General features: G+C 50.8%; 8 protein-coding genes across 8 annotated transcripts; 3 read left to right on the top strand and 5 right to left on the bottom strand.

Moving 5' to 3' along the window:
• Positions 1 to 155: 155 nt before the first annotated feature.
• Positions 156 to 1,332, bottom strand: K444DRAFT_621034 (2-deoxy-d-gluconate 3-dehydrogenase-like protein). Its single transcript, XM_024881817.1, has 3 exons — positions 1,150 to 1,332; positions 868 to 1,080; positions 156 to 799 (listed from the first exon to the last, which is right to left on the bottom strand). Exons 1-3 carry the CDS (start codon positions 1,264 to 1,266, stop codon positions 353 to 355), a joined length of 777 nt encoding a protein of 258 aa, XP_024728810.1. The 5' UTR covers positions 1,267 to 1,332; the 3' UTR covers positions 156 to 352.
• A 292-nt stretch (positions 1,333 to 1,624) lies between these two features.
• On the top strand, positions 1,625 to 3,175 carry K444DRAFT_574767 (GroES-like protein). Its single transcript, XM_024877451.1, has 4 exons — positions 1,625 to 1,739; positions 1,793 to 2,163; positions 2,212 to 2,608; positions 2,655 to 3,175. The coding sequence occupies exons 1-4, from the start codon at positions 1,647 to 1,649 to the stop codon at positions 2,958 to 2,960; spliced, it is 1,167 nt and encodes a 388-aa protein (XP_024728809.1). The 5' UTR covers positions 1,625 to 1,646; the 3' UTR covers positions 2,961 to 3,175.
• Positions 3,176 to 3,865: 690 nt separating this feature from the next.
• On the bottom strand, positions 3,866 to 4,690 carry K444DRAFT_647867 (copper radical oxidase; the record flags this gene model as incomplete). The annotated part of the gene is made up of 3 exons (XM_024885395.1): positions 3,866 to 3,965; positions 4,055 to 4,305; positions 4,577 to 4,690. The coding sequence occupies 3 exons, from the start codon at positions 4,688 to 4,690 to the stop codon at positions 3,866 to 3,868; spliced, it is 465 nt and encodes a 154-aa protein (XP_024728808.1).
• A 1,616-nt stretch (positions 4,691 to 6,306) lies between these two features.
• On the bottom strand, positions 6,307 to 9,312 carry K444DRAFT_545348 (KAR9-domain-containing protein; the record flags this gene model as incomplete). Its single annotated transcript, XM_024876129.1, has 1 exon — positions 6,307 to 9,312. The coding sequence occupies one exon, from the start codon at positions 9,310 to 9,312 to the stop codon at positions 6,307 to 6,309; it is 3,006 nt and encodes a 1,001-aa protein (XP_024728807.1).
• Positions 9,313 to 10,402: 1,090 nt separating this feature from the next.
• On the bottom strand, positions 10,403 to 13,687 carry K444DRAFT_647865 (uncharacterized protein; the record flags this gene model as incomplete). Its single annotated transcript, XM_024885394.1, has 2 exons — positions 10,403 to 13,384; positions 13,460 to 13,687. The coding sequence occupies 2 exons, from the start codon at positions 13,685 to 13,687 to the stop codon at positions 10,403 to 10,405; spliced, it is 3,210 nt and encodes a 1,069-aa protein (XP_024728806.1).
• A 376-nt stretch (positions 13,688 to 14,063) lies between these two features.
• Positions 14,064 to 17,719, top strand: K444DRAFT_543913 (barren; the record flags this gene model as incomplete). Its single annotated transcript, XM_024876003.1, is given in 5 exon segments — positions 14,064 to 14,182; positions 14,200 to 14,797; positions 15,065 to 15,163; positions 15,783 to 17,402; positions 17,453 to 17,719. The coding sequence occupies 5 exon segments, from the start codon at positions 14,064 to 14,066 to the stop codon at positions 17,717 to 17,719; spliced, it is 2,703 nt and encodes a 900-aa protein (XP_024728805.1).
• Positions 17,720 to 18,569: 850 nt separating this feature from the next.
• On the top strand, positions 18,570 to 20,214 carry K444DRAFT_637140 (uncharacterized protein; the record flags this gene model as incomplete). Its single annotated transcript, XM_024884088.1, has 2 exons — positions 18,570 to 19,089; positions 19,139 to 20,214. The coding sequence occupies 2 exons, from the start codon at positions 18,570 to 18,572 to the stop codon at positions 20,212 to 20,214; spliced, it is 1,596 nt and encodes a 531-aa protein (XP_024728804.1).
• A 41-nt stretch (positions 20,215 to 20,255) lies between these two features.
• On the bottom strand, positions 20,256 to 25,293 carry K444DRAFT_669592 (uncharacterized protein). The gene is made up of 4 exons (XM_024887541.1): positions 24,869 to 25,293; positions 24,440 to 24,811; positions 24,235 to 24,392; positions 20,256 to 24,187 (listed from the first exon to the last, which is right to left on the bottom strand). The coding sequence occupies exons 1-4, from the start codon at positions 24,885 to 24,887 to the stop codon at positions 20,714 to 20,716; spliced, it is 4,023 nt and encodes a 1,340-aa protein (XP_024728803.1). The 5' UTR covers positions 24,888 to 25,293; the 3' UTR covers positions 20,256 to 20,713.
• Positions 25,294 to 25,677: the final 384 nt, after the last annotated feature.

Below are 25,677 nucleotides of genomic sequence, written 5' to 3'. Positions count from 1 at the left end.
GCCCAAGACACACTTCAGGTGGGGACAGGTAGCCTTCCACGGCTCTACTAACTCACGACGCTCTCAAACCAGCTAGGGGTTCGAGTCCAAATGTATTTTCTTCCTAGATGTATCCATTGTGGATTCAATACACTTCGAGCAAGTATATAGATCTTGGGGTAGAGAACAAAAATCTCCAGCTCACAGCATATTATCCTTTGTCCACTCTTCACTATAAATCACTGTTCCTCGTCGCTGTCACTCAAGTATTCAAATCTATGGAGACAAGATCTACAGCCCAATGAATTCTTCTCTACCACTAAGTCTCTCTCTTCAAAACGCCACCATTACTGAAATATACTTTTTGTACCCTTTACCTCCCCATCCACCCGCCATCAACCACCAGTACATGCCCACTAACATACGCACTCGCCCTCCCCGCCAAATACACCGTAGTACCTCCAAAATCCTCCGGCTTTCCCCACCTTCCCGCAGGAATCCTCTCACTAATACTCTTCAACCTGCTCCCATCCGCCAGGAGCGCAGTATTCATCTCCGTCTCGATATACCCCGGCGCAACCGCATTAACATTCACGCCTTTCGAAGCCCATTCGTTCGACAGTGCCTTCGTCAACTGCGCAACCGCACCTTTGGAAGCTGAGTATGCGGGGACTGTAAGCCCGCCTTGAAACGAGAGGAGAGAGGCGAAGTTGATAATTGAACCGCGGCGGTTGGTGATGGATGAGACGGGCAGGGAGAGCATGTGTGCGCCGATGTCGCGGCAGAGGGTGAAGACTGTGGTCAGGTTTACCTGGAGGACCTTTCATTCCAACCATTAGCTCCTTCTCTCCCCCCGGCTCTCTCTACAGAATTGGGGGAATGGCTCACCTCGTTCCAGTCATTATCAGGAAACTCCGCCGAGGGGTGCCGTCGTTGAATACCGGCACAGTTCACGAGAATATTGATCTTATGTCCATCTTTCAGGATCGCAGGAGTGAGGGCCGCAACTTCGGCTTGCGAGGAAAGGTCTGCGGTGTAGATGGTTGCTTTGCGGCCCAGTGCTTCTATGGCTTTTAGGGTTGTAGTGTTCGAGTGGTCGCGCTGAGACTGGTTAGTAGTTGCGTAAAGGTCTATTTCAATTTTTATAGAGATGTGGGAGAGGAAGTACACCTGTATCAAAATAATATCTGCCCCGCACTCCGCCAGCGAAACAGCGACAGCTTGCCCGATTCCCCTTGTTCCGCCTGTGATCACAGCTTTCTGGCCTTCCAGAGAGAACATCGCCATTGTTGCAGAAATCGCCATCTTCAATTCGGAGCTCGATTGTCTTTGATCAAGCTTCCTCAAATTTGGAGAGAGAGCTGGATAAAAGTATTTGGAAATTATTATCTGGAGCTCCGAAGTGAGGGGTCGGCCTTTGCTGCTGCTCGCCGATGCGGGTTGAAAGACGGGGCAATTTTCCGCTTGGGGATGGCGAGGAATGGGGTTGGTGGGGAAAGCACTGGCTATCCTTCCCCTGAATTGCCGTTGGCTTGCCCGTCAGACACCGAGGCCCTGCGAGCTCGGGGCATCACCAAGCTTACAAGGATTTCAAGACTTGATAAAAATAGGTGGTATGTCCTCTTACTTGATCCATAATTCACATGGATCGTTCATGAAATTGAAAAATGGCTGTCAATGGAGAACAACATGTCAACGGGGCGGGGAAGATCGGGGAGGTTGTTGCTTCTGTCTTGCATGGGGTCAAGGACTTGAAGATTGTGAGTTGGGCTAAATAGTGACAACTTCGTGAACAGCTAACTGAGACGTATAGGAACATCGTCAATTGGGAGCACCAGAAGCTGCAGAAGTACAGGTGGCTATCCAAGCAACCGGTCTTTGCGGTTCAGACCTCCATTACTTCAACCACTACCGAAATGGTGACATAATTGTCCAAGAACCTCTAACACTTGGCCATGAATCATCAGGTGTTGTTACTGCTGTTGGCTCACAAGTTACCAAGCTCATAGTAGGGGACCGCGTTGCCCTTGAGGTTGGCTTGCCATGTCTCGAGTGTGAGTTGTGCAAAGAAGGGAGGTACAACATTTGCAAATCTCTCAGATTCAGGAGCTCGGCAAAGTCATTCCCCCATTTCCAGGGAACTTTACAGGCGAGGATCAACCACCCGGCGGTATATTGTCACAAGTAAGCTGCCAATGATTGAGATGAAAGATCAGTATTGACTGGAATCAGATTGCCTGCGAGTGTCTCCCTCGATCTTGGAGCTATCCTTGAACCTCTGGGTGTAGCTATTCATGGCTCAAGAAGAGCAGCTCTCAAGCAAGGGAGTACTGTTCTCGTCTTTGGGGCCGGTGCAGTTGGCCTTCTCTGTGCAGCAATGGCCAAGGTATGCGGTGCAAAGACAGTCGTTATTGCCGATATTCAGGCCGAAAGAGTCGACTTTGCAGTCCAAAACAAATTCGCAGATGCCAAGATCGTTGTCCCAATGAAAAGACCTCAGAGCATTGAAGACAAATTGACTTTTGCGAAAGAGGTTGCGGAGATGGTTAAGGCTTCATCGGGAATAGGCGAAGTAGATGCTGTCTTTGAGTGCACAGGAGTTGAGTCTTGTTTACAAGCTGCGATCTATGTAGGTGATATTCCTTTTGGTCGGTGTTATCAGCTAATTTGCATAGTCAACGAGACCAGGGGGACGTATCATGTTGATCGGAATGGGAAGTCCCATCCAAACACTTCCCATCTCGGCAGCTGCACTGCGAGAGATAGACCTCGTTGGTGTCTTCAGATACGCAAATACCTACGAAGAAGCGATCAAGTTGGTCTCAAGTGGCAATCCATTACTCCCAGATCTGTCAAAATTGGTCACCCAACGATTCAGTGGATTCGATGGTATTCCGGGAGCATTTTCCATGGCTGGAAGAGTTAAAGATGACGAAGGGAATTTGGTACTGAAAGTGGTTGTCGATACGACCAATCCATAGTCGGAGGATGAGACGAATCGCATGAGAACAGCCAAGCTGAACATCAAAATGACAAAATGGTTCTCTTGCCCGCTTCTGTTGCATCACAAACTTGAACTTGAGGTAAATGGAACAAGTATCCATCAGTGTTGAGAAAGCTTCTCCTGGTTCCTGCCCTCAATGTTGAAAATGGTGAGAATATGTTCTCAATTATACGGTGCATGGTTCGAATATCCATGGCGAACAGATTCTTGCAAAACGCAACGCTGATGATGCTTTAGCTTTGTAACTTTTGGAAAAGTGTCAACGGACAGGTTCAAATAGATACAAGAAATGAAGCAACGCGACGGCATTTATGCGAAGCTCCTGGAAGGCAGGTGTCAGGGGAGCCATGCCCCCTAGGCTGCCCTGCAAAGAGCGCAGCTGCTAATGGACATATTTCTGACCGCGCGACGTATTGCTCAATCACATAACAAAAATTACAAGTGGCTGTCTCAAAGTACCCAAGTCACACGCTTGAAAACGTATCAATGTCTTTCATGTTAAAAGACTTGCCTGTGTGGTATCGTCGATATGGGAGATTCTCGGTTCGCCCCTGAGCCCCTTTAACTTCGGTTCGGTCACGTGGCTCTGATGACAACCGAGGGTTTGTTGACATTCAGGTCTCATTCTGATGCATCATACAATAAAATAGGGTGGTTGGTATCTAATCGAGTCTTCTCGGTATCCATATCCCCGTATTGGGTTGAAGTTTGGCATATGGAATGGGGCTATAATTAGTTGATATGAAAAAAATCTCTGACTGAAGGTATCAACAAAAGTTTCTACATTCTCCCGCTGCACCCCTTCGTTCTATTCTCAGAAGAAATACCTTTTATCCTCAGTTACCTATCGCCCTGTCGAAGTTCGTCAAAGAAATGAAGTGCTCAAACTCCAGGAAGGCCAAATCTTAGTCCTTGGGACTGGTTGCTAAGACAAGCCGGATCACTACTAATTCGCACGAAGACATTAATTGACGGCGTAGGGCTATCGAAACGAATAGCATGAACCATGAAGGAGGGCACACGTGAGAATTTGGCGGTGCAACAACAGTGCACGTCGTTCCGGCTCAAGACACGTTAGGGAAGATTGTTCGCTGGGCCATACTATTTCCATGAGTACTGGTAAGTGCACCGAGAAGTGAGACCTTGAGATTTGCTGTCGAGTCAGAGATGAGAGCGAAGGCAAAGAACTGTCCATAAGCCCGATCTGTATTCGCCAGCTTGAAGGTAGGCCTGGGTAGTCCAGACAAGAGATATGGTGGAGTAAAGACCTCGACTCGGCACTCTTGAAAGTCGACAATGTCCTCAGGAGGAACGTCTCCTGACTGGCCGGTCGGTCAAGCACTTGTTCATCTAAGAGCACGATGGCTTCAGAATCGTATAAGTGGTGTTGTGTCGCACGTGACTTAGCTTAGCGCGATACCCTGTATCTTAGTTCTCGAGCTCCCCGCTCCTTCTTCCCTCTTTAGACGTACATTACACACCCAACAGAGCTATTTTCTCTTGAGAACACCAGCCCCGGGTCGTGATAGGCGGGCTACGGTGGTGTTTGCCATGACACTCATTCGTGAATTGACTGTCCTGGTCGGGTCATACATAGAGTACCGCCTTGTAGTTTGGGTCCCTTCCAAGACCAAAACCTGCTGCTCCGTGCTCACACCTGTTCATGACGGTACTTATACCGTCAAGCCGCCCAGCCATGCGCGGCATAACACGCCTGGAAGGCCAAAAACAGCGTTAACATAACATCTGCTTCGTCTAAGAGCATAACACTTACCATTCTCTCTATTGTCCACACAGGATTTGCAACCTCGGGTTGGGCAGAGACACAGTCATCAAGGGCAGAATGACCGCTTGGTGTTAAGCCCCCGCAAATCAAAACTTCCAACGGATCGGTGTATGGATGATGCTGCGGTAACAATACCATTGCACCTTCAAGCGAGTGAATCCGGCCTCCGAGGTCAATGTTAACAGATCCCTGAAAAAATGAATCGAATTAGCAATGGAAATCACACTAGACGATAGAGCCACTACAAAGGGATGGAGATTGTCAGTTTGAGTTCGGTTGAGGAAATCCAAGTAGACGGTTGTGCTGGAGTACCCGCTGATTGTAAGATTCGACAGAGTTACAGGTACTCCGCTGACAGGCAGAAGTTCGAGGAATGGCTGCTCAATATTGTTCGATGGGATCGACCCACCGACCTAAAATTCTAAAGTCAGAATTAGCACCTTTTTATGATTGGATTCAAGAAGAAGCTGGCGGACTGCGACCGGAATAATTGTCGTGCGCACACCTACGGCCATGATAGATTGGTTTGCGACGACTCAACACCTCCCCGTAGTGCAGACTGGAAACTTGTATCTCTACAGAGTGCAAGGCTAATATTGAGTAACAACATGCTATTCTCTTACACATAGTATACCAACGATCCGCTAGGCATCGAAGCTATCATGCACCCCCTCGAGTAACGATGGATATTGCACCGGCATCCCACGTGAAATAGCGGTACTATGCTTAACAAGGACGATACTAAGATACGTAAGGTAATCTTCGATGATTGCCTCGTATAGATTCGATCTTAGAATAGGACTATAATAAGGAAGTGTAGGAACAGGTTCTAAGGGGGAAGGAAAGGCAAGACTTGGAGGAGAGTGGGCATAGCTAAATAGGGGTCAACTTAGTAGCTACAAAAGGCATATCTACGGAAGGAAGATAACTATGACCTCTTTACCGTAAGTCGCATTAATGAATAGCTGTGTCTTGCATGACGCTTTAAATGGCAGCTACATAGGACAATAAACTGGATTCCAAACAAAAAGGACCACTTGGGGATGAAGGGCGTTGCAGACAAGGCGACGGAACTTTCGCACATAGTCCAGACTAGCAGACGAAGGGTATCATTCTGATCAACGTAACGTTCGATGCCACTATTATACACAAAAATGGTATCTCTTGCTCTTTCATTCTCTTCCCACATTGATTCGGTTATCTTCCTCCCCATCAGCCCCTACCTTACCACATCTCGTCTCGTGACTTCGTGCCTGCACGCTATTTACATCTCCTCCAGCCTCATCCTATCTTACTTTTGATCTCCTTTCAAAAAACAGTATCGGACCCACCAAAGCCTCGCTCAAAATCCATCGAATAATCGTTGCATCTCAAAAAGGGTGTGAGATGAGAAAAAGAATTGAAGCGCTGCATTCCCGACAAAGGTAAACGCCTCTGGTGTAAGTAAAATGAAACGCCGAGTTTATAACAAATCGTTCTATGAACCCATCGAATAACGACATTCAATCTGTCGAAAAGACGGAATCTAGCAAGAATTTCATCGCCATGGCTTCTTTTCCGTGCCCTTGCTATCCGTGCTTGTCGAACTACCATTTCGCTTCATCGCACTGGCAGCGCCAGCTATGGCTTGAGGACTCTCCCTTCCAGTAACGCCAGAATTCTGTCTCCCTCTCGGTTGAGGGAGCAAGCTAACCCGTCTGCTTGCAGCCAAAGAACTGGCAGGTCTTGCTGGCTTGGCGACCGGGCTGATCAATCCAGTTGGATCACTGGCTTGCGGTTGCATTGACGCCCGGCGGCTGGCAGTGGAGTTCAGAGCAGACATAGACGACTGTGTGTTAAGAAGGCGTGGCCTGCTTGCGGGTGAAGATTTAGTGAGGACTTGCTGAGAGTATGGACCTGGGCTAGCGATGCGGTCTCTTAAGGCGAGCCGAGAATTTGAAGTACGTGAAGGAGTGACATCGAACGCAGGAGACGCTGTATTATCCCGGCTTAGAGGGCTGCGAAGTGGAATCCTAGACTCATTTGACTTGTTCGAATGGGTCAAAGGAGGCCCAGTACGAGCATGAGGGCTTGGTGTCGTTAGACTCATGGGCTTGTGGTGATGCCCGATGATTGTATCTTTGGTGTTGACGCTGGAGTTCCATTTTGGCCTACCATCCGCGGCGTGAGTCAACGATGGTCGTGGCAACCGGTTTCCTGTTGGTGTTGCAGAACTCTGCCTGGATGCTGATGCGGGAGATGGAGATGCTTGACCTGCAGGAGCACCGATGCTTGAGAGACGGCTCGTCAAGCCTTTTCGAGGGAGCTGGCTCGTTGTCGCTGGCATGCTGGCAACTCTCCTTCCCCCAGGTTGAGGGAGACTGCTCTTGCTGTTGGCGCGTACCTTGCCGTTCGTTGCCGGTGTTGAGGGGTCTAGTCCACCACTGAGGCCATTCATGACCACAGAAGAAGCTGGGGAGCTACCAGGGGTATCATAGAGACTTCCGACGGTCGATCGATCGATGCTAAGCATGCTTGATATCGAATCTCTGAGCTGCTGGTTCTTCTTATCTGCTTGGAGCTCCTCCAAGGTAATATCAAGCTCAGCCATTTGTTCTTTGAGCGCCTCCCATTTCCGCTGCATTTCAGAATGCAGTCGAAGAATTTCGCCATTAACAGTCAAGCGATCCTTCACACCCCGCTCAATAATAGACAAAACTCGCTCAATTGCTGGACCATAATGAAGCTTTTTTCCCTCATAGCTCTCAATCTTCTTGCCCATGGAAGCGGGATTCTCCAAGTGGCTACCCGCATCGATTCCCTCCCTGAGTTTGACAACACTTCGATCAACGGATTCGTACATCTTTTGTGCCTGCCGACCGGCCCCTTTAAATACCAGAACCCACCGATCCTCGCCCAATTCTTTTCGTAGTGATTCAGCGTCTTTTTCCAAGGTCTTCCAGCTGCTTTCAAGTCCCGCCCTCTTCGTCTCAAGTTCTTCACATGCGGTCGGAAATATTCTTTCCGCCCTGGCGTGAAAAGTTGACAGTCGCATAGGAAGGAAGTCTAAAGACGCTCGTAGTGGTTGCATTCTTGCAAATAGCGCAAGAAGACTCGAATCATCTTGAGCCATGGAGGAAGGATTGGGAGAATTCGGGCTCATAGGGAAAGCAACCGGCACGCTGAAGCGATTGTTGGCATGTAGCCTTGTCTTGGAAGGCGGCGTCTCTTCAACAATGGTTTCGAGTTCGTTGATGTCGAGTCCACTTTCCCCACTAGCCTCCATCAATGACTTGTGTCTCTTTTCTTCCATCTCGAAGACTAATCTGGCTAGCACGTCCATTTCGTTGCCAATATCACCCAACACTGTGTTCCATAGCTCCTCCCATTCCATGGCAATTTCGACAGAGTTCTTGACATCTTTCAATGTGTTCCGTATCTTCTCCCATTCCGCGAGTATCGTCTCAACTTGCAGCACGACCTTCTTCAGCTCATCCGCTGAGACGGTTGAAATATCAGGTCGGCCTTGTAAAGATTCGATGGCTGAAACATAAACATTGATGAGTTCTTCGAATCGGGTGATTGCATTATCGACCTCTTCCAGGCCTTCTCTGCCCCCTGCCGCTGCCCATTCCACGTCGTCTTCGCCATCGAGGCCAGCAATAACCTCAGTCGCTTTTGATATCCAGCTTCTGATCTGCTCTGCTGCCCCCATCAACGCTTTCGAGGCAGCTTTTGACGTCGGTATAGCAGAAACTTTCGTCGAGAGCGATTCGGCATCTGGAAGTTGGAGTGATGTCAATTGTGCCAGTTGACTTGCAAAAGAGACGCGGGACAGCGTGTAGATCGAGCCGGCACGTTGCAGACCGAATGGGTTGAAATACGAAGAGACATCTACCATGGAGTCGGCAGGAGTGCCACCTGGCGGCGTGTCCTTGGATATTGGTGGAGGGGGAGCATCCTCTGCTTCGTCTGGCGGGGTGTATCTCTCGATGTGTGCCTGTTTTGTGTCGGACATTGCTTTTGTACCATTGCCATTCGTGTGCTCCGGTAGACGGTACTTCTGCGAGTCCATATCTATCTGCGGTGCATGTGTGGTCATCACCGTCTCGCCCACGCTCGCAGCCGATGATGGACGACGTGTTTCCCCCTCAAAAAGCCTCGAATCATCAATCGTGATCTCGTTGAGGTTGGCAACACTTGCCTGCGGCGTGATCTGGCCGCTCGCACCACTCCAAGCTCGTCCGCGTCGTTGGATGGTCGTAGATTTCGTAGACAGTGCTCGGTGGATGGTGTCGAGTTTGTGAATGTGGTCCTCTGGGATGCGGCCAACGCGATCGCTCGAGGGTGAGCGACTCGTCGGTTTCGCTTTCGTCGAATCCTTTCCAAAACCTAAGGCCTTCAAACGCGCAGCTAGACCAGGCGAGGGCTTGCGCGCCTTGCGAGCGTTCTGTTGATCGGGCTCAGGAGTCGAGGGCGAGGAGTCGAGCTGCTGCAGGTCGTTGGTAGCTGCACTGTACGTCGACCAGGGTCGCGCCGACAAACCATCTCGAAGCGCGGTCATTGGATTGGACTGTCGAGGGATTTAGGCTCTCCCACGGCCTCGGTGTGCAGTCTTGCTCTCAACTCACGCACTCAATTTTGGACTTTGCAAACCAAGGACGCAACAGCGACAGCGACGGCGACAGCGACAGCGACAGCGATGGTCAACCCCTTCGGAGCACTGAACGTGGCTTCCCCAGAGCTCCAGGGGTTGCGGCCTTGTGAAATTGAGACCCGTGGGAAATTTTTGGAGACGAGCGGTGACTTGTGCCTGCGTGTGTGAACAGCGCCGGCCACCGCCTGCTCTAACTCGTCCCGACTCTCTCTTGGTTCATCAGCGGCGCGCAACGGTGACAACGGGCCCGGCAGCGTGATAGGCAGCGAGGACTGGAGGATCTGGAGGCGCTGTTTGAGCGGAGTCTGCTGCTCTTGTCCTCTTGTACCGCGGCCAAGGGGAAGCAAGGGCGAGGTCGATTACGAGGATGGACGGCAGCAGCGATGATCACTTAATTGTACTGTACGGAGTACGACGGCTCAGAGAAGGAGCCAACGTGCAGACTCGGTTTGTGTTCCACCCCCTTCCACCGCAGCACGAACGATAAGTGATCTAATACATGTTTCAACCGGGAAGATCGGTCGTGATCTGGCGGCAATGCGTTCAAAGTTTTCAAAACCTTCCGATTGTTGTCTGGTAGCGACAGGTCTGCTATCATTTATGACTTATGAGCCCAGAGAAGCAACATGCATAAATGTCTTGGATCTGGACAGGGGCAGCAGTCCACCCTTCGGTGCCGGGACCGTCACGTGAATTTAAAGTTTGTGCACAGAGGAACCATCGTCTCCCTTCTCTGGCACCGGAAATTGGATCGAGAATATCACGGTCTTCCCTGGGATGTCTATGATAAGGCTACTAAGAGCGTTGTGAGGAGAACTCTCTGTCTGCGAGGCATAAACCGGCGAAGTTTAATTAATTATTTGGCGGCTCTCACTGTTTCTGTGCTCACAACTTCTGAAACGGAATCCAGATGAACCAAGTCTATCCATTAAATTCTGTATATACATGTTCCGAGATCCTCGCTTTGTTTCATCGATTTCTTCGAACTGGCAATTGTCTATGTATACAGCGCCGACGATATGTGCCCAAACCCACCACTGATTTCCACCGCCAAGTTGACAACGGTTGATATGCACCAGAGTATAATTAAACCCCAGCCTATTTTCTTGCTCATGACCCATTTGTTCATGGGCACGGCAATCAAAAGCCCAACGAGAGTGACCAGCAGTGTGATCGCACTGACCATTAAAGTTCCACTCACTTCTATTTCGTACGGCTTGTACTTTACTTTCTTCCCCGGATGCTTTTCGTGCTTATGATTGGCCTCCTTCACGGTCATGTAAAGCCCACTCACACCGATGCCGAGTAGAATGTTCAGCATCGGCCCGCCAAAGCAGGCTGAAAGTGCCATCACAGGATACCCGAGTCGAGCGACAGTGACATCTGCAACTAAATCGCCAAGAGAATTCCCGACAGCAAAAATGGTAAGCCCCAATATTGCATCCGAGATCCCAAGGATGACGCCGAAAGCTTTGAGGACGCCGACGACCTCGTTCGCAATTGTTGAGATCCAGGCGATGGAGACGACAAAGCCCAGGAAGCAAAGCAGGAATCGATATTTCGGAGGCTTCGAGTTCGTCGTAGTCATAATCAGGATTGCAAATGCAATAAGAGAGCCGAGAAGCGACCAGAGAGTCATTTTCATAAGGAGGCGGGCTGTGGCTTCGGCGGTATTCGCCCAGACGATTAAGACGACAAAGAGAGGAGCCGTGAATATTTGAACAGCGACAAGCCATCGATTCCAGTCCCGGGGCGAGGTAGCATTGGCTTCTACATCAGCCTCCACCGCCGTTTCGGTGGACCTTCTTTTTGGAGGGGTTGGTCTGGGGTTGGAGTGTTGGTGGTGGTTTTCGGCTGACACTGCGACTTCAGCTGTGTTGTGGCTACTAAAACCTCGTGAAGGAGGTTGTGGAAGATGGTCCTGTGATTCTGTTGCTCTTCGATAACGGATCCATTCTGGCTCTACCTCACTGGTTGGGGAATCAGAAACTAATATGGGGCCGCTCCTGGTCCGGCCCCGGGCAAGTGAAGCCGATCTCTCCTCGAGTAATCGACGCTCTTCATCAGCGTCTTCATTCTGCGAATCAGACTCAACGACAGGTAGAGTGATCGCGAGAAGGAAAATGCTTGGTGCTGAAATTACGCTCACAATCTTATCCCATATGCTTTTATCTCGCCAAGTGCACAGCGTTGGGAACAAAACGGATGCAAGAGTGTAAGGGCTCGGCAAGTAGTGGTCTGGCCACCAGGCGATGGGCTTCTGTTGATAATCCAGATCATGGATGGTGTAAACAGATTCAGGTGATCCGTGTGCATCGGGTAGTATAAGACTGGGTAGACTAGGAGGTTTTGAGGCATGACTTGACATCGGTAGAGGGGAGTCTGTGTACATAGGAAACTGAATGACAGGCGATAGAGTTCGAGAGTGGGAACTGTCTCTTGATGAAGGACCGGGAATTTGAAGTCTAGGACGTTGTCGAGTTCGAGGGGAGTCATTCGGGGAGTCCGTTGCGTGCCCGCCAACTTTGAAGGCGTCTTCACGAAAATTTCTCGCGCCAGGGAAGCCATCCCCTGGTGGTGCGAGAGTTTTTCGTTTTGGTCTGTCCTTGGATGGCGCTGGGCTGGGCTCCCTTGAGTCAGTATGGGAGGCTGGAGGGGTGAGGGAGAAAGATGGCGAGGGCGGAACGAGCCCAAGAGTTGTATCTATAGACGGCCCAGGGCCGGCCTGGAGCGTAAGATCGTGTGGGAAAGTGGGTGTTGAAGCAACGATTCCTATGTTTGGCACATCGGCCACCGTGAAAGCCGCTGGATTCAGTTTAGTTGAAGTGGCTGCATCATTCATAGAGATAGCTCTGGTTCTGGTAGAAGGTCCTGCCTTTGGTGGCTCGCTCTCATCCTCAGCAGGTGTCAACAGAACGCCGGAGGAGTTGTCTGAGTATGGCTCTGGCTCTGAATCTGCACTATCGTGCCTGTTTATTGGGTCGTCAGAATAACGGCGCAAATGAATGGGTCGGGCGTGGGATCCGCGTGCTTTTTGCAAGGTCGAGAGAATTGACCTGAATTCCAGAGCACCAACAAGACTCGGGCGGATTGGCGTGATCGTGTTCCTACGATTTCCAGATGGTCTGAGAACACGCATACTGCTGGCCATTTCAGCAGCCAAGTGCATCCCCTGTTCTCCATCCTCGTCGCTCTGGTCATCTGCCTGTGAATCGAAACCAGGACTCGCACCGCGCTCCAATGCTCCAAAATCCTCCACATCTCTGTATCTTCTCTGTCCGGCTGGAGCGTCTTCATCATCCCCGTATTCTTCAGTTCCTTCTACCTCCTCATTGGTCATGGTCAGATAGTGTCCACGAGCAGCTGCATCTCTCTCACGACGTCGTCGTCGCCGGCCGAGATACCAATGCCAGACTACCACTGTGACCACATAGAACAGGTAGAAGCCGATCATGACAGAACATTCCCACCAATGAAGAGCACCATCTGCCAAGAACACCATGCTGAAGCTTGCAGCAACGATAAAGAACCCAACATCTCTGACAAAAGTTTTCTTCCCCACTCGAAATTCTCGCACCAAGGCCATTGATCCAGCGACGACAGCAGTGATGAACCCAGCAGCTCCAATCAGTTCCCCAATTGCCAAGCTCCCACTGTGCGAGTTCATAGCTGCAAATGTTGAGAAGACATCGGGACTGCCGTTTCCAAAGGCAAGAAAAGTAACCCCAGCCATGCTCTCGCTCATGCCCAATATAGATGCAATTGTGCTAAGGTTGATGCAAAAAAAGTCCGATGCGGCAATGCCGATAGTTGTAAAACATAGCGCGAGCCATAGGGAGAGTATTATGAAGGCTACCGGTTGGGCCGTTTCGAGATTGCAGTAGTATAGTGAGAGATACGAGAAAAGCCCTGCTTCTTCATCTGGGCAATTGGCTTTTATGAAGGCGCATTTATCTTCAGCATGGTGAACAAGTCGACACTGTTATAGAAAAGAAGTAGTTAGATTCTAGAACGGCACTGAACAGCAGGACACACTGTGGGGGATCTTGCGTACCTCCTCGTCCCTCTTCACGAGTCGCGTGGTGTCCAGCTCCTCGAGAGCTCTTCGTTGAGCCTCTCCATATTGTGCTCCATGATGGTATCGGGCGCTTTGATCCGCCACCAGGCTGACGACTGCAAACAGAGATAGACATAGAACGGTTATGTAGAATGCGCGAAATCTAAATTTGCTCGGTAGATTTGGTGCGCGAGCGAGCACCGCCTTGGATGATGTTTTCCTCATGTTCTAGCCGCATGATATGGCACGGTAGATGCGGATGACAAAATGTTGTCTATGAAGAGGAGTGCTGGCTATGCCAGGTATTTTTGAGCATTGTGAAAGGCATTGGCATGACTGGAAACTTGGAGGTGCAGCCAAGACCTCCATCATCGCGGTGGCCTGCTTGCGACCCGAATTCGGGGCAGCTTCCTCGGGACCATCGTCATCCAGATAAGATCATTGCTACGGGAAGCGATAATGCACGCTGGCGCAGTTGTCATCTGCGCGTGCCGAGCGCCTCAGTAAACAAAATCTCGCGTCGGAAGTCAACATTGAAGCGTCTCACCAGTTCACGACGGTTCTTCTCAACAACACCGACACCATATCGACTTTGCACAAGATGCCTCGAGTAGCCCAGAATCCGCGTGGCAACAATGGCCGGGTGGCATCAGGCTCCCTGGCTGCGTCGCCATTCAAATCACCCGTCAAGTTGGTGCTTCTGGTTGCGACGCCGTTCAAGTGCTAACAATGTACAGGATTCCCCTCAACGATGATGCTCAAGAGAAGGCCAAACGGCTGCAATCGCGGCACGCGCTTCATGATATCCAGATGAACCAAATCAAAGCTGCAGCATCCCCTATGCGGAAACTCACAAGCTTCGACAGAGCAGGCAGTTCCTCACCATCTTCGAACCCGAAAACGCCGCGATGCACAGCTGGAAAAGAGAATGATCTTGATGGAGGAGTCATGATGGTCGGAGGAACAGCAGTTACCCCTATGAAGCGCGTACCTATACTTGCCAATTTTGAGGAGTGGATGAAGATGGCTACGGACAACAAGATCAACGCAACAAATTCTTGGAATTTCGCCCTCATCGACTACTTCCACGACATGTCGCTGCTGAAGGAGGGAGATGGAGTCAACTTCCAGAAAGCCAGCTGTACCTTGGATGGTTGTGTCAAAATTTATACGAGCAGAGTCGACAGCGTCGCGACGGAGACAGGAAAACTCCTGAGTGGCTTAGCCGACAGCGGAAATAACAAGAAGAAAAAGGGCGAAAACGAAGAAGGAGAAGAGAGCGAGGAAGAAGTGGAGGATGAAGATGGAGTTGTCAGGAAGAAGCCTAAGAAGAGGGTGAGTTGATTGATCCCTTTTGAGTACCTGAATCTGCACAGCCATGCCCCCGTTTGTGTTTCTATTTTCAGAGCATATCTTCTGCTTCATGCAGGCTACATCAGCGGCGAGGCAGATTGTTTTGGGGTTTTTTCACAATGGACAATAGTCGAGGCGAGTGGTTCCAATTCGCAAGCGCGACCCACTTTTTGGATTCCGGCTAGGATTGAACTTCATCTTGTGGGACATAGCATTGAATAGTCCCATTGCTGTCACATACGACCATAGACTGAGGAGAAATGGGCATCCCGTCCGCTCTGCCATACACAAGCCTCAGATCGGCAGATTAGTAGTTGGGTGGGTGACCACCAGCGAATACCTGCTGTTGTATGTTTTAAACATCTTTTTTTGCTGGGATTTTGCGCGGAGAAGTTAGGTTCTAGATGATGAAAAGAGAAGGAATTGGAACTCGGAGCAGTGCTCGGAGCACTTCAAAGTTAGGAGCTGAGCCCCGACCCCGCGCGACTTTGTCGAATGACAGGCGGAATTTATGGCCGTTAGACCATGAAAGATGTTTCGTTGTTCCCCATTCTCCCGAAAAGGAAAGATGTAGTTCATTGCTCCTTTTCTGCATTGGCATCGTTGCTTTACTTCCTTGGAACTAGTAACTCCTCCACGTTAGAGCGGCTTTGCCGCATCACTTGGACTTACCATTTGCATTGATCCAGAATCGCACCCGAGAGTGCACTGGCAAAAACAGTGGTTGGTTTGGCGAGCGCTAAACCAAGTAAAGCAGGCAGGTAAACTAAGTAATAATTTTTGGCGGAGTTAAGCTGCCCCGAGCATCAAATGACTGCGGTTTCTGCTGCCAGATTCATACCATCGCTCGCTCCGGCAGAGTCCAATCCTCGCACGAACCTTATTCCCAGCCACAATATTCGGCGACAATTATCCTCCTCATTCGCTTACATTCAGATGTCCTGAAGTGTAGCTAACATGTTCTCAGGCACAAAGATCATCAGAAGCAACTTTAGCAAGCTCGTTTGCAGCACTTCAACTGAAGAAGTTCGAGCTCGAATTTTCAGTTGATCCATTATTCAAAAAGGCTTCAGCAGATTTCGACGAAGGGGGTGCAAAGGGTTTACTTTTAAATCATTTGGCAATCGATTCACAGGGCCGCATCGTTTTCGACAGTAGTGACGATGCAGGTGATGCGTCGGGTGAGGGCAAATCTACAAGACGAAAAGATGACGCTCTCGAGGAGGAAGAGGAGATTGAGCCCGACTCGATGATCGAAACTACAACGAAAGAGCTAGAAGAGGACGAGGAAGATGTTGAAATCGATGTCGGGGCTTTAGGAGCCAAGTTCTTCCCAAGTCTGGACCGTCTGGACGAGCAAGATATCTGCCCTTCATTGAAGAATTTTGATCTCGGCGATCCATCCGGCTCGATGGATATTCCGTTCTTGAAGACTCCCGAAGACTGGCGGCAGGACAAGGACAAGCCTGCAGAGGACGGTGGAGTTGGGGATAAATCAGGTATATTTCTCGACGATGACAATCCAGCTGGCTTTGAAGACGACGAAGATGGACTTCTCGGAAACTTCGACCTTCCTCCGGACACTGGCTTTGGTGAAGGAGGCGAAGCCTGGGCTCGCGATGCTGCAATCGAAACAAGAATGCGTGTTCACGATATTGGATTTGACAACGATGGTATGGGGGGCGGCGATGGCGAAGATGGGGACGGAGTGGGAGCATTCAATCCCGAGACCGGCGAGTACGCTGTATCGATGGATCATGGTGCGAAGGCTCATGGCGGACATGACGATATTCTGAGCTATTTCGATGAGGCCCTGCATAAGAATTGGGCCGGCCCTGAGCACTGGAGAATCCGAAAGATCAAGGACATCAACAAGCCAGCTTCAGCAACCAAGACGCGAAAGGAAAAGGAGCCATTTGAGATAGACTTTCTGTCATCTCTAAGCTCGACTCTCGCGGAGACGATCTACACGCCGGCTGCGTCGAACACTGTCATCTCACTCCCCAAGAAGGACTGGAAGTCAAAGACTAGGAATCTACTGCCTGATGATAAACATTTCAACTCGAAACAACTTCTTCGTCTTTTCTTGAAGCCAAGAGCCCGCATGGGGACTAGAAGATCTGGATTTGGTGCGAAGAATGCCTTTGGAAATACAAAGGAAGATGAAGCTCCCGAGGGTGAGATGGATGAGGCTTTCTGGGCTCGCAAGGAAGACCCTGTGGGAATCGATGAGGACGCTCCTCTACAAGGCGATTATGATGCCAACTTCTTCCAAGATGACGGCCTACCTATGCCTGGAGAAATTGGCGATGACGACGAAATGGAATTTGCTGATGCTCGAGAACACTTCTCCCCGGGTGCCGAAGATCGTGGAGAAGGCGGCATGGCTGGAATGAACGAGATTCTCAGTGGTGGGATGACGCAGACCGCGGAGGGTGAGGAAGGCGCTTTTGGGACGCAACTTGTCACCCAGAGTCGCAGATTGCGACCAGAATATGTACAATATGCCCGAGTTGCGAAGAAAGTTGACGTGCGTCGGCTGAAGGAGGAGTTGTGGAAGGGTATGGGAATTGACAGTCTCGAACCAGTAAGTGACCGTTGACTGATTGGAGAGGAGAGTTGCTAACAACAAAATAGGGTCTACCACCCCAAACTCCTGGAAGATTGCCAACTCCACAGGCTGAGCCCAAGAAAGGAGCAGATGGCAGTCTGAAATTCACGTCAGTGATGCAGAATTTGCAGGGCGTATATCCAAAGCAGGCGATGAACGACATCTCGACGAGTTATTGTTTCATTTGCTTATTGCACTTGGCCAATGAGAAAGGGCTGGTGATTGAGAAACAAGAGGGTCTGATGGAATTGGAGATAAGAAAGGACCCCACGGCCGAGATCACCGTGGGTTAGATGTGCAGCGGGGAGGTTGTTTTCGTCAGTGTCACGAATTATGCAAATTATACTGTCGGGTCAGCGGCGTCTGGTTGGCGAGGCTGCATGGGGCGTGAAACGGTTTAGAGAGGGCTAATGCAATGGTAAGCCATGATTGAACCACTTCGCACAGGGGTTTCTTTTTATAACACCACACGTGACATAATCAAGGGGCTCAGGGCACGGATGAAAAGCCAAGCGAGCGAGTTGGAGGCGCTGCAGCGTGTCTTCAGCCTCGCTTTGTTCCAATTTTCACCGCCTCGATCAGCAGCAGAGCAGCAGCAGCACCACCACCACCAGCATTGGTACGGAGGCACGAAGTATGTACTCAACCAGAATCCGCCCACCAGGTCCGCTTGTTTATCACCATCTGTCCAGATTGCGCCCTTCTTGCAATACCACCTCCAAATCCGAAGCATTGCACGCATGCCAACTGTCGACAGGCCTACTCAGCCTCCCGCGCAAGCCCTTCCGCCAGCCTGCGTCCTCTCACACGCCGCGCCCGGCGCAGGTGTCATCCTTCGCTCAGGGTGCCTCAGCCTACGCCAATCATCTGGCGCTGGCTGCGGGGATGACACTCTGCTACACCAACCGTGAAAGGATGCGCAAATCGACCATATTGAGGCGCAGCCCTGCGGCATCTGAGTGAGATTTCCTCCCATCCTGACGATAAACCATTTCCTGCCCTGCCTGTCCACTATTAAGTGCTGCGTTCCCCACAGCGCCCGAGCTGAGCTTACTTCTTGATCTCTTTCGAATGATTCTGTGATCCCTGTGACTGTTCGATGCCGTGGTGATTCGTTTTTGTGTCTTGCTTGCTGTGGATGTTATGGTTTTTGGGGGCTTTAGCCTCATTCTTGCGGTGAGCTTTTTGGGACGTCAGGCACAAGCGGTTCCACGTCCCCGAGACGAGGGAGGTCAAGCTGGACAACACCATCAACATCCAGAAAATCCAGCAAGAATCACGATGGGGGAGCCGACGACAGCGGCGGCGGCGGCAGCACCAGTTGTGAGTCCTTCAAATCCAGGTCTACTGGGTGTTTCGAGCGCAGCCAGCGATACTCTTCCGCCTACCGGCGCCCCTTCAACGGTAACCACGTCTACATTTGTAGCTTCAACATCAATCGCCAGCTCTGCTCCAGTTTTCAGTTATTTCGAGAGCAAATGGGTCGCACTCTCGCATTACCGGGCAGATAAACCCGACCCAGTGTCCTACCAGATTCTTTTCCCCCCAGTCTCGTCGAACGGCAACCTATCTCCTTTCAGTCCTGTTCTGTTTGTCTGCCAAACCAGCGGCGGACTAGATCATATGACTTCTTCGAACACATGGGCTATCGCTCATATTCCCAGTATGTGCTCCTCCTTGTGTTGTTTTTTTGGCCCATCTAATTTGCTCAGACGTCAATGGAGATGCCCCCATAAATCCAGATGAACAAACTGAACAAAATAGTTTCCTGGATATCCAACTGTCAAATTCTGTGACTGTAAACCCAAGCGCGATGTTCTTCTTCTGCCTTGCCAACAACACTACATATATCGACCGGTTTGTTTGCAGCTCTTATGGGCCATTCTTCACAATAGAGGCGTCACAGGAAAACAGCCGTGACCTAAGCCCACGACAGCAAGCGCCAACGACTGTGCCAACGGCTGTGCCAGACATGCCCACAACTGTGCTGTCTATTACATCTTTTTCTTCCGGTATCAGCGTTGTTGGAGCAACAATAACAGCGACCGCTCCTACAAGTGCGACTGTTTCAATATCACCCACCGGAACAACCACAACAACAGTCCAATCAACCAAGACAGCCTCGGCCGCCCCTTCATCAATCACTGTTCATTCCAACGGCTTATCAACAGGCGCCAAGGTCGGCATCGCCCTCGGCGCCCTAGTATTGGTAGCCGCTCTCCTCCTCGCAGCCCTCTTCTTCCTCCGCCGCAAACACCGCTCACGCTCCCCACCACCGGAGCAAGTTATGCTCACTCGAGACATGCACACCGACTCCTTCGGCCGCAGCGCCATCATGATGGAGAAAGAAAACGTTGCCAACAACAACATCGCCAACGGTGCCTCCCCAGTAGACGAGACCCTACCCATCCAACGCCACTCCGCCCATTCTCCAACAGCCTACGACTCCACCCCCGCAGCCCCCTATACCGGCGCCGCTTCAGCAGTGCCACGACGAAAACCAACGAACGCATCTGCAGTCTCGCGGATCTCAGGACCCGCATCTCCGCGCTCATTAACGGTTTCCACGCCGCCGGATGAGTATGAAGAGTACCGCGACCAGCCGATGCCCGTCTACGGGGACGCGCGGCATAGTGCGCGGATGTACAGCGCGGGAGAGACACAGGGTGTCAAGGCGCCGTTCCTGACGGAGGATGGGATGAGTGCTGAGGAGGTGGCGCGGCTGGAGGAGGAGGAGAGGAGGATCGATGCGGCGATTGCGGAAGCGGAACGGTCTGGACGGCGATGAGGTTGATGTGGGTGGCTAGGTGATGGAGTTTGGGCTTTTTTGTCGATTAGCGAGTTTGCGTTGGTTCATTGGGTTGGAAAATCCTGGCTAGGTGTCGAGATATCGTAATGACACTGAAACCGTTGAAAGTAACCTCGTTCCCTGGACACTATTAAGATGTCGTCAGTGAGACTTGGAGCTTTGTGTTGAGTCCAATGCCTTCAAAAGGGGGTTATCATTTCATACCAAGCAACGAGACATTTCAAGGTTTCCAGAATCGTTGCTTCATTTTAGTCTCTCGAAAAGCAATACTCAACTAATGCAACCAACCCTGTGAGCCTCTCTTACACCATGCAATGATACAAAAGAGAACGCCAATGCAGGTTTCTCGCTGCTAGCCCAAAGCCCCAATTCCCATCAGTGACCCCAAACGAAATCGTCACATCATTTCATACCCCAATCCTTAATCCTTGTCTGCCCATTGGAAAAAACGCCAAAAAAAAACGCTCGATTACATCATCTAAAACCCATGTCCGTGATATCCTGGACTATTACCTCTCCCCTCACCTCCTGGTTGTTGCTGTTGAAAGTAATTTTGTCGTGGATACTGTTGAGAAGGCGATCCTGCTTGCTCAGGAGGGGTGGGGAATGTGGGAGGTGGGGCGGTGAATCCACCTCCTTGAGCAAAGACCTGGGCTGCCGGCGAGACCCATGATTGCTGTCTTGCGGTATGCCCAGGAAACTGCGCCGGATATTGGCCCATGTTGCCGTATTGCGCCGGAGGAGCACGGTAATCTGCCGCCATTTGTCCAGCGTATTGCTGCTGGTAGGCCATTTGCTGTTGTTGCTGCCTTTGTGCGATCGCCTGCTGGACAGTTCTGCTGTTGATGCCTTGCTTCAATTGCTCCTTTTCCATTTCCCTCACACCTATAGCACCGATGAGTCCTCCTCCGGGAGCAGAAGGTTTGTTTTGGGCCATATTGACGAGAGGTTGACCAGTCATCCGTGAAACGTGCTCTTGTTCACGAGCAGACAAAGTCGTAGGAATGTCCCCCGATCCTGAAGGCCCCAAGGTAGTGGATGCAGCTCGTGAAGAGGGTCGTTGAAGCAAATCGACTGAGGAGCCATTACGTGAATGACCCAATTGACCGAGGTATTCGCTCGATCGGTTACGAACAGGCGGTGGCGTAGGCGTATTGGAACGGTTACCAGAGGTTTGCGGTCGCTGGTGTGCGTAGAGCGGGGTCGCTGCCGCACGTTGCTGGACATATTGCTCTGGAGTAAGAACTTGATAGCTACTAGAAGCAACTCCAATCGAGCTCATTCCTGGCTGCCAAGGCAATGTTCTACTATCCCCTGAGCCATTGCGTTGGTGCATGTTTTCTGTCGAGACAGGTTTCCGTTGCGGCGAGTTTGATAGACCAGAACTTCCAGGTCTGGCAGCGGGGCTTCGCTGCCTCGGAGGTCGGTCAGTACGATAATTGTTTATGGCCGGACCGGGACTGATTGCTCTTCCGTACTGAGGTGCCGCCGCATAACTTTGATTTCGTCCAGGACTCTGGTTTCTTAACGGTCGGTCAGAGGCTAGATTCAGCGTGGGGCCGAAGTCGATGTTAAACTGCGCGCTCGATCCTTGCTGTACCGTTCCGGCTTGAGAATCACCCACGGTCCGCATGACACCGGCCCGTGGCTTATCCACAACTCGCTCGGGTCTCCGGGTGTCATTGGACGCTCGAGTACTAGCATAATCTGGAGATGCCGTTGACGCTGTGTCGTCGTAAATACTGCTCGCCCCACTCTTCTGGCGATGTATGGGATTCTCTTGCATTGGCCCAAGCTTCTGATCGTTACGTCCGATCATGTCAAAAGCAGCTTGGTCGATAACATGCCGGCCTAAGCTGCCTGCACTGTCCGTTGTCTCTGCAGAAGTTGGCGTCTGGATGCTCGAAGTCCGAGCTGGAAGCGGCTTTCGATTTACGTTTGCTCCAGTTTGTAGGCGAGATGGTTGAGATGCTGTGCTATGTGTGGAGTCTTCTGATGATTGAGAAACGTGGCCCTGATACGTTGACGGTGCTTGGTCAAGCGGTTGTGCAGAAGTGAATGTGTTTGGCGGCTCATACGTACGATTACCGAAAGCTGGCTCGTCCATGGGATTTGATGTTGGCCCCGAGCGGGTGGAATTCTGTTGATAATTTGTGGGTGGATTTTGTGAACTAAATGAGAATTGCGGTGGTGGTCGAGAATAGCTCGCTTCCAAGTCGGAATTCGAAGGTCGAGAAGGAGAGGATTGATCGAAAGAAAATCGAGGTTTTGTGTTTGCTACCAAGCCTTCAATAAGACCGTCTCGGTTAGCAGGAAGAACGAATGCATTGGCTTCTGACAGTACCCCTCTCTGGCCATTATCCTCCAAATAGCGACGCCTCTGATCCTCACTTGGCGGTGGCATCTCTTCACTCGCAGGATATCCAACAGCAACACCTCCCGCACCAGCCAACTGAGACAGTGTTGCATTAGACATACGGCTGTTAGCTCTGCGTAGCTCTGGTGAATGATATGGTTTGCTTGCTGGTTTAGCACCAGGCGCATGTGCAAAAGCAGGAGGCGCCGAAACAGGTTCTGGTGAGGTAACAGTCTGAAGTTCCTGGAGCTCTCTCACAGGGGTGATTCGGGCCTCATCCTCAGAACTGACACGCTCCGGAGTGCTAGCCATGTACCGCAGATTCGTTCCTTCGCGTCCGGTTGATGCCACACCAGCTGCATGTGGCGGTGGAGTAGGTGCTGGCTCGTAAGCGCCGTCATAGCCTGATGGTCCCTGATCTTGTAATCGATCCAAGCCCTGTGTGTCCGACGCGGACCTGGTGTGTGCGTGAGATTGATGTTGAGGTTTAGGAGGTGCGAAAGAATTTGCGCCAGGAGGAGCGGAATCAGTTCGTGGGATTCCAGCCAAGGGGCCATCAGGTGGAGGGCCCTGCGAGCCCCAGGTTATCGATGGGGAAGATCTGATAGATACGTTGTCATCGAATTGTATGCGGCTGCGAGATGGGCCAAAGCTATTGCGTGTACTTCTCCGACTGCTGTACCTGCTATTTGAGCGGCTGCCATTTTCGACAGCAGTCATACGTTTGGCTGTCAAGTCCTTCATTCTTTTCCTCCATTCAGACTCCCTCCAGCTGGCGTTTCCTGGTTCTAAGATGAGGCCCGTCACATCTAAAATTTCCAAGTATCCGTATCTTCGGTGCTTGGGCATTGCAAACATGAGACTTTGTGGATCCGATGTATCAGCAACTAGTCGACCAGGTCGGCCATAGAGACCAAAAGTATCAAAAACCGGAAACAGCCAACGGAGCATCATCTCAAACCCCGATACTGCCGGATGCACTTCTGGCATGACAAAGACAAAGCCTTCTGTGGTTGAAGGAGGATTGGAATGAATAGTGATAGATCCTTCGACTTTAACGAGAGTCGACGCATCTATCAGCGGTTTCGATTGTGGATATATGGCAAATGCGGAATATGCATCACTGATTGTAGCGATGGGGCGCACTTTCTTGGTCTTTTTGGAATCGTAGAACTTGATGTCTCCCTTCAAAAGTGGGGGCTTGGACCGGTCGTAGGCTGATCTCTTCTTGTTGAGCTGCTTTTGAAGTTTTTGGACTTCTTTTTCGTCCGGTGGCGTAATTACACACCAGCAGCGCCTCCATGGTGTTCCTGCTCCAAATCTGACTCGGGCCCAGTCTGCAGTCGGAAGCCTTGCACGTTCCATTATTATGCCAATATTATTCAATGCTTTTCCCTTGCCGGCGATAAGAGCTCCAGTATAGGCTTCTTGTAGTGTAGCATGCTCGTACATAGCAAGTCGAATGCCGGCAGTCCACTGAATCAAGGAGTGATGCGAGTTGAAGTGCAGAAGGTAGCGGTTCTTTCCAGCAGTCGAGATACTGAGAACATTTTGTAAGGGCGCCTCGTTATCTTGTCTTGTCGGAAGAGATTCAATCTTGCTTCGTTAGCCTGGTGGGCATTTTAAAGTAGAAGAAAGCTTACCATTTTTATAGAGGCATCTGTTAGGTTGATGAATTTCGGGAGCACCTCGCCATCCTGACCGGCTGCATCAAGTTCTGCGGCATCCCATAATGAGAGTACAGTTCCCACAAGCTGAGCGAAGCATTCGGTCCATGTACGATCTGCATTCGGTCTTCCATCTATTTCAAGTTAAATCGGGTCAAACCCAAGAAAAGAGGTCACTAACGCGTATTCTGGTCATCCAGCTTCAAGAAGTAGCCCTCCTGATACAGCTTGTTCCCATGACTGTTCAAGAATGTAAAAATCGGTTGAAGCTCAGGTAACGTGTCCCGGGACACGTCCATCAGCGGAGGCTGATATGTCTGGACCATAGACATCGGCCTTGAAGGAGCGCGCTCGCGTTGTATTCGAGGCTGAGGCGATTCGCCATCTATGTTGTAAGGATGTTTCGAGCCCGTTGATGTGGGAGCACCCCTCGCCGAATCTTGTCTAACAGGAAATTCATCTCTGTGAGGGTTTTGTCTTGTCTGCACTTGCGTGTTCGGCGTGGGGCTCCGCTGTGTGTCTCGATTTGAGAAGCTTGACATGAACGAGAGAACTGTGGATGGAAGCTCTGTTAGTATAGTTCCTGTATGAAGATTCCGCTCTCACTAACCTCGATTTTTAGTCGACATCTCGGACTTGGTAGAGGTTGCAAGTCACTGGAGAATATGGAGGAAGTACAGTGAGTTGGGACCTTGTTCCCGGCGAATCCGGCAGCTGGGCTGTCAGTCGATCGGCATCCGCAATTGGTTTGGGCGGTCTCTTTGGTACTTGGAGCACAATATTGTAAGCGCACAATTATGTGGTCGCACAGGAACGCTCTCTATTGAGCGAGATTAAACAGGATAATGGTTGTGCGGCGTTGTCGTCTCGACCAAGAATGACGATGGGAAATTTATGGGAGCTAGTACGGAGCTGGAAGGCCACCGATCACCACAAGGCTTGAAGGTCGGCAAACCGACGGTCCTCTAGCAACGATGCAAGTCGACGTTGTGAAGGTGGAAACAAATCAAGGCTCAGTAATGAGCTTGCAGCGCCAAAAAAAAAAAAAAAAAAAACCAAAGTGCTGATTAAGTCATCACATATGGTGCATCACCGCATGACAGTTGCAGCTGGAGTGGTGGTTTTCTAGCGGTGGTTCTGGCTCGTATTGACCCCCAGCTGCCCCTGTGACGCTCGACTTGGCTGTGCTGATGACGCGTAGGGATGTGTTTTAGCGCGTTGATGGGCAACTGCAGGCCAGTCTTCCGCACGCTACTCTGTCTGAGTACGACCTCACGAGTCTCACGCTGCTCGTTCTCTCGGGAGGTCCTTTGCTGCCCAATCCAAGGACACCTGAGACCTCGGCTTGGCAGTTCCGATTGCAAGGGCGCGGGCATAGAAATATCGCGCTCGCGCAGGGCCTTGTAAGATCTTCGGTCA

Source organism: Hyaloscypha bicolor (genome assembly GCF_002865645.1).
Source record: "Hyaloscypha bicolor E unplaced genomic scaffold K444scaffold_182, whole genome shotgun sequence".
NCBI classification, from domain to species: Eukaryota; Fungi; Ascomycota; class Leotiomycetes; order Helotiales; family Hyaloscyphaceae; genus Hyaloscypha; species Hyaloscypha bicolor.
Note: the sequence above shows the minus strand (reverse complement) of the source record. Positions and strands in the feature narration are given on the sequence as shown.